At 36.2% G+C, this 11,761-nt stretch overlaps 1 protein-coding gene across 1 annotated transcript; it reads right to left on the minus strand.

Moving 5' to 3' along the window:
• Positions 1-1,663: 1,663 nt before the first annotated feature.
• Positions 1,664-2,524, minus strand: LOC108748519. Its single transcript, XM_018486746.1, has one exon. The coding sequence runs from the start codon at positions 2,522-2,524 to the stop codon at positions 1,664-1,666; it is 861 nt and encodes a 286-aa protein (XP_018342248.1).
• Positions 2,525-11,761: the final 9,237 nt, after the last annotated feature.

The following is an 11,761-nucleotide window of genomic DNA, read 5'->3' on the forward strand; positions in this document are numbered from 1 at the left end:
ACCGGTGCCAATAACTCGAGCGGGTCGAAAATTTTTTTCTATACTAGACAACATCGAACTCTTTGTGGCAGATGCCGATGCTGATATCTCAATAGAGTATTGAAATATATTCTTTATTTAGTTTCATCTGACACCCAACGTTTTGGCAGCGCTATCCTTATCCAATTCTAGAACAGCGTTATCGGTTGCTTGCCTCGGAATATCCTTTAGCAGATCTGGATGATTCGCTGTCCACTTTCTCAGAATAAATCCTCCCCTTTGAAGCAATGTTACAACTTCATCGCGGATCGTTAAAATCTCTTCTATAGAATTTCCATCTGTTAATAGATCATCCATGTATAAATCTCTTTTTGCTATCATTGACCCTTTGAGAAATAGAGCCTGCTCCAACTCAGCCAATTGATGAATCATTTTGGTAGTCAAAAAGGACGCTGGCACTGTTCCATAAGTCAAGGTTAATAGCTCGTATGTCTTGACCTTTTCTGAAGGATTGTCCCTCCAAACAATGAGCTGAAATGCTACCTGATTGTTTTCCAATAGATTTTGACGATACATCTTGGCTATGTCCGCCGTTACCACATATAATACTTGAAGCTTCGATATCCCAATAGTATGGGTATTAAATCTTGCTGCAGCACTGGACCCACCATCAGAACATCATTCAGCGATACGCCCTCTATAGTCTTGCTCGACGCGTCAAACACCATCCTTAATTTGGTAATCGCGCTCGACTCTTTTATGACGCAGTGATGCGGCAAATAGTATTATGAATGGACGCTCCATGAAGTACTATCCTCTGGTATTTCTCTCATATAGCTCAAATTCAAATATTTAATATTAGTGAATGAATTTTACGTTTTCTTGTTTCAATGGCAGCTGCCTTTCGAACTTCCTCTCTAAACCTTTCAGCCTCTGAATGGCTAAGTCACGGGAGTCGCCTAGCCTTAGAGGGAGCTGCACTCCCTTTACTGGCAAGGATATAATGAATCTACCTTAATCGTCATGTCTATACATCTACATAAAATGCCTTTCACAAATGCGCTCTTCAGAGGTGCGCGTAGTCTGTCGTTTCTTCTCCTCGATCTGCCAAAATCGTACGAGATTCGCATTTAACTGGTCGTTAATGGCCAAGTTACAAATTGTATCCTTTTGCCTGCCTTGTGCGGATAACAAATTGCTTGATACTATCCATCCGAGCAGAGTCTTCTGCTACGTCGGTTGTGTCGTTGACAGCTTGATTCTTCCGATACACATGAGCTCAAAGAATATTTTTGCTCCTAAGAGCAAATCCACTTAAGGACTTGCAAAAGTCGAGATTCGCCAGTACAATGCCGTTTGGTACTTGCACTTCATCTGTCTTGATGCAGCTCCTTGGTATAGCCTGTGGTTATACCATCGGTATAATCCGATCTATAATCAAATAGTCCAAGTTGGTTTTGAAATTGTTGATCCTTGACTGCAGCGTTATTCGGATTCCCCTGCTCGTTTGTGTAGACATCTCTCCTAGACCACAAATTGATATGCTAACCGAAGATTGTTTAAGAGCTAACCTTTTCGCACAATTGCTTGTTATAAAACAAAATTGCGAGCAACTGTCTAGTAATGCTCTGCACAATACAGTATTGCCCTCCGTCATCTTGATCATGGCTGTCGCGAGTAACACTTACTTACTTTGTTTGACTGAGTTCGAACTACTCACAGTCGTGGCTACCACCTTTTCCTGATCAGTGATTGAGCCTTCTTGCGCGGCCTCTTGTCTTTTCGTCGATGGCTGCTTTGAATGGAGCAATGTGTTGTCTGTTGGAACATTTACGGCACGGTCCCATCGTGCATTGTCTGGCTTGATGTACTTCGTAGATAATTCAAGTAAATTACGTGCTTTGGCCTCTTTAATCTTTCTATCAACTTCCAGACGCAGATACTCGTCGCATCTGTATATAGCGTGATCTTCTTTGTTGCAGTACACACATTTGTGACGAGCTATTGTCAGATTAAGTACTAAAGTACTCTTGGAATGACTTCCCTTTTCGTGACCCGCACTTGCGGCTCCTACATGAGTAGCGCGAGCCGATGCCTCCAAAGCCTTATTGTGTTGAGCAAGAAATTCTATCAAATGCTTCAGCGTGGGAATTTCATTTTTCTTAATAGTTACCTCCCAGTCTCTTCTTGTTTTGTGATCTAAACGACTTGTAATCATATGCACTATTAAGTCGTCCCAATGCTTTATAGGTCTTTCGAGCGCCCTTAGATGTTTCAGGACATCATCCAACAGGCGCCTTATCACTAAGTGATTTTCCTTTTGAACTACCGGCATCTCGAACAAAGCTCTGAAGTGCTTCTGAATAATTGAACTTGAATCGTTGAATCTTTCCTTTAGCATCTCCCATGCCTTCATATAATTTTCTCCAGTCACCTCAGGAGGACCGATGACATTGCGTGCCTCGTCCTTTAAAATTGATATTAGATATTGCATTTTTTGTACGTCGGGGAGTGTCTCGTTATTGTGGATCATGCTCTGAAACATGTTCTTAAAAGGAATCCATTTTTCGAATGCTCCAGAGAATGTCGGTAAACTAATAACTCGCGGCAATTTTAAGTGATTATTTTGTCTGACATGTGTGTGAACTGCTGGGGGCTCTTCAAATAATACGCTAGATACCCGATTCCTGCCAGGATTCTGATCTGCTAGTTTGTTTTCGATTAGCGCCTCGAGCTCAGAAGTGATCAAAAAGTATTTTTCCTCGAAGTTCTCTCTTCCTCGTTATTTGCGACATCCTCTATCTCCTCGATAGCGCTTCGTATTGATCTAAAGTTCCCCCAGGTTTCGTAAAATCTCTGCAACCACTGACGCAGCTCGACTACCGGCGTACTTTGTACGTCTAATCCATCTAAATACGAATCGAATCTCGTGCATCGTGCTTTTATTTTTATATGCGCGCTTTTGTTTTAATGATTTTATATGTGTGACTCCCGCGTTCGCGACGTTTGTCCCATTTCCTTTGTCCGTCATTATGATCTATTCTGTATCATTGCGCCCACGCCTTAAGAAGTTATGATTATATATATGACTATGCGTAATTTTCCTCAGTGATTACAAATTCGCAATAGAGTTACGAACAATGCTCTGTTTCTTTTCTGAAAACGATACAAAAATGGCGTATATTCTGACCACGCGCTTCATTTACAGAATACACCAGCGCTTTCTTAAAGAGATGTTATTACGCGGAGTTTACGGGCTCTTGACTAAATTATTCGATGAGATGCTCAATAATACCAATAAGATAATACCTTGAATTGTTGACTTTCTTATTTAGTCTCTCCAGACCTCAATTTCTTGCCAAAACTTCTTTCTTGATCCGGCTCGAAGGACCAATGTTACTGAATGTGCTCGTTGGTGAGCCGAGGACTTACCCAAATGCCTTATGAGAATGTTCTCCTCGATTGTGTGGACTGTATTAATGAATTGCTTTGCAAAGAAACTGAGATCCTTTATTACAAAACGAGCTTACAATAAGCGTTGCTGAATCTTACACACGCTGCACTCGCTCTCGCCACACACACACACACACACGCGCGCGCGCGCGCACACACACAGCCAATGCTATCAACTTCTTTTAACGTAACTACCGACACCTCAGCGCCACGGCTGCACCAACGAACTAAAACTATTACCGTCTGAGCGGCTACTTGCGCCAAGTGGGCCCATCAATCATATGCCTATCATGTTATCACATAACAGATACATTTAAAGTACAGTATGCATCTCACTCGCATCGCGTAGATTTTGATAGGTCAAGGTCTGGATATGTATTCCAACCGGCAGCAACGCCTTAGAACCACAGCTCTGAGCGTAGTGACAACGCTTGAGGCACTCTGAGTTCTTCTAGAGTAGCGCCTAGAGAATAACATCCTTAGCCACGGAGGATCAACATAACAATATCTGAGGTCATCGCGTTGAGATGAGTTTACTTTCGTAAACATATTTTATATTTGTAATCGCATCTAAGCAAATAAGATCATGTCTAATCAAAATGAACAGGATCGCATACTTCAAGGGACTGACCATTGGGAACGGACTCGTAGACTATTTTCCGCAAGCCCGATCCTCTCCTCTGGCTATCAAAAATGTTCGAACTTGATTCGATCGGTGATCAAAAGAATAGAAATTGCCAGTTCTTTTTTGGCGCGGATAAAAAGATAAAAGAAAACTTTGATGAAACTGTGGAGCTAAGATCAAAGGCATCGAGTATTCTCTTTCTTCTTACCGCTAACTTGTTTTACGTAGGGATGTGTGTGTGCTTGTGCAAAAGCTGTCTTCTTTTTTGTATCGTGTACGACTTTTTGGATTCAAACGCATAACTATATTTTTTGTCTCAACATGTTCTTCCATCTTTGTTTATAATCTGTAAGTTATCTTGTAATTCTGTAAAGTGTAAACTATTAAATTTTTGATGCATTAAGATTTCCTTTCTATGATTGTCTTTTCTATTTAATTGTTTTAAACTTCTTTCTTTTTTGTAACTTTATTTTTAACTTCTATATGACCCATGACCATAATTAAATTTTGACATCGTATACATCCGCATTGCGTCCGTAAACTTGGTGATACATATAAATATTTTATAATTTGATGTTACCCGTTTTCACCACGGACCGAAGAATTGGTTATAATAGGAATTTTATCAAGTATATCACACACACGATTAGCTCTTGACATCGTAAAGAGGCATTATATGATATCTGTGTTTTATTTATATGTGAGATGAGATTCGTATTAAACTAAATGTAAAATTTTTGGAGTTGTTGAGAAGAGCTCAAGTCCAAAACGCGTGTTTTATAAATATATATATATAGTAAAAATGCCCTTCTTTGTCAAAAAGCCACCTCCCCTGTCTAAAATTCAAAGAGACCTACAGGATTTGTTTTGGGCTTAAATTGTTGCTCGAGATATCTGCTTTTAAAAAAAACGTGGCCTCTTCGGAAAATCAAAATGGCCTACTCAAGATGGCTGCCAGACTGAACAAAGTCGAGCGGAAAAAAATGATATTAAACCTTCAGAAGAACTACATATATGACCTGGAAAATTAATAGCAGTAAATTTTTCCATGTATTTTTTTTGATTGCTGAAAACAAATCTGAATATAAAATTTGGCACTTGGTTATATTTTGGTCGCCATTTTGAAAAAAATTGCAAAAAATTTGCTTTTTTGCGTATATCTCGGAAAATATTGTTTTTAGAAAAAAAATTGTCCAACAAAAATTAAAGCTCTTGAAATTCTCTACAAAAAATATCCTATCATGCATTTTCGTAATTTTAACCGTTTACGCGTAATATGATTTTGAATTACGAGACCTTTTCAATTAGGCTATATAAGTTGTACAGGGTGTAATTTGCTGCCATTAATTTTCCAGGTTATATAGTTCTTTTAAAGGTTTGCCATCTTTTTTTCCGTCCGATTTCGTTTATTCTGCCATTGAGTATGCCATTTTGATTTTGCAAAAAGCAACGTTTTTTTTTTAAATAAACATTTCAAGCAACAATTTAAGCCTAAACCGAATCCTATAGGCTCCTCTGAATTTTGAACAGGGACGGGTGGCCCTTTTGACAAAGAATGCAGGGTATCTTATAACTACCGAATTTCTTCTTGAGGACATATACTTGAGGTAATTTTGAGACGAAAATTTTATTACAAAAATGTCGAGGCTGCAATAATTTTTTAAATAATAAGCTAACTTTAAATGCTTATGCTTATAAGTAAAAAACCATTTTACTTTTAAAGCTTCTATTATTATTTCTGGATTCTTTTGAACATTCTGAGGCAAAAATCCTAATATGAAAATATCGAGGATATAATAGTTTCAAATTACACAGTATTTTTAACCAATTATAATTCAAAAACTATTGTAGCTTCGACATTAACATTTTTTGTTAAGATTTTCGTCTCAAAATTACCTCAAGAATATTCTCTTAAGAGAAAATTCGATAATTGTGAGACACTCTGTGTACATATATATATATATATAGTGGAATAATAGAATAAATTAATCAATCATCATGTATGCTCGTTTTAAATTTATTGATCTTGTATTTGTTATATCTAAAAAGGTTTACAAATCTGGGAGATTAAAACTGATTACAAATAAGAGATTGAATTTTTTAAATATTATTTCTTAAATTCAAATATATGTCATAATTATACAATATAGCTACATCCGAAAAATGTAAAAAATTCTTTCACAGCTTAAATGTATAAACATTTAATGGCTGAATTATATAAATTGTTCCGGCAGGAATCAAATATTTACCTTTTCTTCACGTTTGTCAGTGGTGTTATATTTTTTTCCGTTTGCCCTGTTCATGAGCTTAAACACTAGACAGATTTTTCATTAAAGTAAACGTCCCAATGATCGGACATGTACCTATGTCTGGACACTTACACATAACTTATTATTCTTAACCTCAAATGCTCTTTTTATTACAATATTATAATTTAGATATATTTAGAAATTACAATTAAATCATAAAATTATATTTAAAAAAGCATTTAAGATTAATAATAATAAATTTTGTGTAAGTGTCCGGATAGATACATGTCCGATCACTCCCTGATAAAAATAAAAATCAGGAGCGTAAGTCGAATATAATGGGAGAATAACAGAAACGTAAACGAAACTTCTAGGAGGCGAAAATTGAAACATCAAAATGTAGTAAAAGAAGCGTAAATACTTCTTTTACATTTTATTGTTCCAATTTTCACTTTCTACAAGTTTTGTTTACGCTTCTGTTACTCTCCAATTACATCCGATTTACACTTTAATTTTTATTTTCATCAGGGCTGGGCGTTTTCCTTAGTGTTAGATAAGTAAATCTGTTCATACCATATAATTGTGAGCTCCGATGTCAACTTACCAGAAATAGAAGCTAAAATAAGGACATTATCCGCTTTGTTACGTCCAAACTCCGCGCGCATGCGGAGTTGAGGGGGTGAACGTAACGAGGAACCGAATTGTTAGACCGATTTGGTCGTGTCCGGGCTCCGGACCGCAAGGGAGCCGTGGGGAAGGACCGACGCAAATCGGGAGGCGCTTCGCTTCGTCCTGAGGCTCCTAACGAGCCGGGGGTCGAACGGAGGACGAAGCGGAATCCTCTGCTCGTGCTCCGCTAAACGGACACACGAGTCGGACGTACTTTGAGAAAGGGCCCAAACTGGGTCAGTGTGCCGAGAGGGGCGCACTTTAACGCCAGCTGTGCCAGTACGGCCGTATGCCTTGGCTTTCGGTCATGGAACTTAATCCGAGTGACCGGGGAGAAGGCTAAGTGCAATCTCGGGCGAGCTTAAGAATACGAGGAGGGGTTTAGTTTAAATAAATTACCGGGAAGTAAATTTTACAATGATATAATAAAAAAAACTGTAGTGATACATTTTGAATAAAATATAAATATAATTTTGTCAGGTTAAAACAATTTTTGGTTTTAAATGTACACGTTTATCGATGTGTGAGAGTGTGTGTGAAGTATCATAGCAGAATGGAAGGGAGGAGTTACGGAGAGAATAGCGGGAGGATAAAAAGAGAAGGAGGTTTTGGTGAGTGGATTTGAGAGGATTTGGCCTAATTTTCCTCGGATGACGATAGTATTAGCGGACACGAACGACCGGTCGACAGGAGACGAACAATTATCGTGCGGCGACGGCGACAGATTGAAATTATAACGTGAACGGACTGCAATGTTTTCATTTTCTTATAGGAGATCAAAAGGGAGAAAGAAAGAAAGAAAAGAATAAAAATAAAATAAAACAAATGAATAATAAAAAAAAAATAAAATGAAATATTGAAATAAGTTACAAAAAAATAAAGCGAGGAGGGAGCCAGAGAATAGAAATATACGAGTACTGACTTACTACAGAGATGCTTATCGTTGGAGATCCTCCGGCCAGGATGTGCAAGGCTGGTGATGTTTCTTTAACACTGACTCTATTGAAGAAAGAGGGCTTCGAAAAACGAATAGAACTTTTTGAGTATCGCGACAAACTCACTGACTCTATCCGTACGTTCTTCTATCTAACTGCCACGCTATATGTTCTCTAAAAAGACTGACTCGGGGGTTGCGGAATCGCGATTTTTATACTAATCGCCGCAGATTACTCAAATTTGGATTGGTGGAATAGGTTTCGTTAGCTGGGAGTAGGATTTTCTTTCGCTCTTAGATTGGTCAAGATTTTGGGGGAGGAAAGATGTTGACAGGAATCGATAGAGTGGGAAAGTGAAACTCCAAAATTTTATGACCCTAAGATTTATGGGGAAACGTACGTCTCGGGCGCCGAAAGGTCGCGGATGCATCGTCGCCACGGGACCACCCAGAATCTACCCCTGAACGTCGCGTGCCGTTTCTTAAATTTTATAATTACGAATTCGCGAAAATCGTTCGCGACTTGATCGTTAATCTTGGCGTTAATCAGTCTTACGCTTTTCATACATATTGATTTTTATCTCGGAGCGACATTCATGAGGAGATAACGGATTCTTAGTTTTTAAGATGAAAAATAAAAAAGGAAAGAATATAAAATTTTAGAGCTTCGAGGAATTCGAGATCTTTATGAAAGAAAAGAGTCGCGTGAGTCCGCCGGACGTAACAGCTTTATATAATATAAGTCTTTTTCTTTGGTCCGAATTTACTGAATCTTTTTATTTTAAAACTATGAGCAAGGGAGACATTAAATGTTCGCTTGCAGATACAAGCATTAGGATGGCCAATCATTCCAAATTTTGCGAGACGTCCCGATTTTCGACTCTTTTAGAGGCATCCTGAAAAAGACGAGACACCATTTGTCCCGATTTCAGTGATGCTACACGCCACACTGTAAAATTGTTACCGTCACCGTCGTCAGTCGTCAGTGCTGTCACATTTGTCATCGACCACAACTACTCAGGCACTTACAGCTCACAGCGCTTGAACAGTAAAAAATTCCTAGCCGCTGACACAGTATAAATACATACAATATGGATACTGAACTTTTTATGTGGTCTAATTTTTAGTGCGCATGGTCGATTTTCAACCAGAAATGTGACTGCCTTCAGCAAGTTGAAATTGCAAGTTAGGTTAGATTAGGTTAACTGGATCTCCTTCCCATAAAATATAATTAATATTTTAGAAATTAACTCTTTCGCCTATAATATTGTTTGAGATTCGTGATAAGGAAATTGGGCTAAACATGATGACTGGTTTATGCTTCGGCATTAATTTTAGTCTTCAAATTAGTCCTAACTTAATCTTAAATACTTGTTTATACTTCCCTCAAAATTTAGACTGTGCCTGCGCATACGTAAAGAAATATAACCGCAAACTGTAACGATGATTGCAAATGACAGTGCAAAATAAATCAGCGATTTAGAATATTAATATTGACATTTAAATTATTACTTTTATTATCAAGTGGTTGTGTAGCACATTTATTATTTCAAATAGGCAAAAAAGAAGGAAAACACGGAGATATGCTGTTTGACCAATGAATCAAAAAAGATATAAAAACGGTCGTTTCTTTTTTTTAACTAAGGATATGCTAAATCTTGAATATGATTATGAACAGTTTTTTTAATTTACATGATGTTCTCCGAGCCAGTTCAATGAGTTACTTCAATTAGTGGGACATAAACTGCAGAAGGACATCCTTTCGAATTCCTGTCGAAGAAATTCTTTTACATTTGTCATCTTCACATCGATTGATATTAACATTGCAACCAATAAAATTAACAGGTTCTAAAGAAAATTCTAAAAAATAATAAATCAAATGCCAATTTGAGCCAACACTGGTTATTAGTGTGTATTTTTATATCATTTATTCAAAGTGAATATTAAACATATATGTTTCGACCTACGGTCAAGGTACTCTTCAGTACAAAAAATATATTAACAAAATTACATAATAATAGCGCATATGAGCGAATATAAACTAATAACATATAAAATGCGAAACAAAAAAACCATGGCAGTGATATCCAAGTTAATCTTGGACATCAAATTACATTAAGTTAACTAAAAAGAAAAAGATTTTTTGTTTTAAAACGCGACCGGCCAAAAGGTTACAAATAATTTAAAAATGCTAACAAGAGATTATATGCGAAAAATGGTAAAAAAAAACTTACATGATTGTCAAGATGGAACTGTTTCTATAAGGTTTGTTGTACATATTCCATTAGACTGTTCCATTTGCTGTGTAATACAAATGTGAATAAATTTAAAAGTTAATATAAATAACGTTTTTTTAATTATTTCTCTTGGCATCCCCTCTATTAAAAAATTGGCACAATTATTGGTTTGATCGATAAAATTTTATTACTTTCTCATCCAAGTTTTCATAAAAAGAATTTTGATTTAGTTATAAAAATTCTTCTGAATAATGGTTATCCTCTAAACTTGATATTTTCAACTATCAAAAAAAGACTACAAAAAATTTGATCTTTTTAATCGTGCTGATGATTTTGTTATTGATAAACAATTGACAACTCAAGAAGATATCAATAAAATTTTTCTGTATATCATTCATTCCTAATATTTCTAAAAATCAGTATGTTGTTAAAAAATGTACTATTTTTACGTATGGTTTATAGAGGCATAAATAAGCTCAATAGATTTATCAAAGTTCAGAAAGATGTGCTATCTCAATCTTCTCAATCTAATGTATTGTAGTATATAAGATTGACTGTAAAAACTGTGATGCGTCGTATGTTGGACAGACAAGCAAATGCCTAAAAACGCGCATAAGTGAACATAGGAATCATATTAATAGAAACACTATAGAATCATATTAATAGTTCCAACATTCGGTTATCACACAACATCGGATGGACTTATTTCATGAATTTAATTAGGATAACGTACATATTTTAGACAAAGAGCAAATTTTACATAAAAGATTGTTATCCAAGATGATACATATTAAAAAATAAAAACAAGGCCTGAATTTACAAAACGATACACTTTCTCTTGATCTGTTATACAATATATAGATCTTTTTTCAGAGACGTGATGTTTCCAATCTATATTGTTTATACTTGGTTATTTATTATTAATATTTTTACTTATTGTCTTTGTAAGTACATGTTCGGTTGTCCACTGTTTCTCTCAATTTTCATTTTACATCTGTCTACCAAACATGTCGTGTTAAATATTTTTAAATTTTGTTTCATGTAAGTGAACTAAAATTGGATTTTTACTGTCATGAATATTAACTTTTTAATTTATCCACATTTGCATTACACAGTAAATGGGACAGTCTAATGGAACATATACAACAAACACTTATAGAAACAGTTCAAACTTGATATTTAACAGATTAAAAGACTCTTCCTACAATAAATAACAATAAATAAATAAAGAGCAAAGTAAGAGTCAAACACATTTTTTAAATTGTCACACAATTAAAAAGAATATACGAAGTCTGTTCAAAAAGTATCGCGAATTTTGAATTTCCGCGGGTTACGTATATTCGATTTTCGATTTTTTGTGGCGTTATGTTGGTACTCATGTCTCTCACTTATGCCGACAAGTTCGGCCATTTTGAATATTCAGTTAATTTTTGACAGCTGCTTTGCTTGCACGTGTTTTGGCTCGTCTTCGATTTTTGCCTATTCCAAAAAATGGATCAAAGAATCTGTATCAAATTTTGTGTGAAAAACAAAATTAAGTGCGCGGACGCATTCCGAATGTTGACTGTGGCATATGGTGAAGCTACCTTGGACCGAAGCAACGTTTATCGGTGGT

This window comes from Trachymyrmex septentrionalis, unplaced genomic scaffold (assembly GCF_001594115.1).
Source record: "Trachymyrmex septentrionalis isolate Tsep2-gDNA-1 unplaced genomic scaffold, Tsep1.0 scaffold228, whole genome shotgun sequence".
Classification (NCBI taxonomy): domain Eukaryota; kingdom Metazoa; phylum Arthropoda; class Insecta; order Hymenoptera; family Formicidae; genus Trachymyrmex; species Trachymyrmex septentrionalis.

Bases quoted from the DNA above. Each gene is read 5' to 3' on its own strand.
- LOC108748519 (XM_018486746.1), bottom strand. From the start codon at position 2,524: ATGTTTCAGAGCATGATCCACAATAACGAGACACTCCCCGACGTACAA.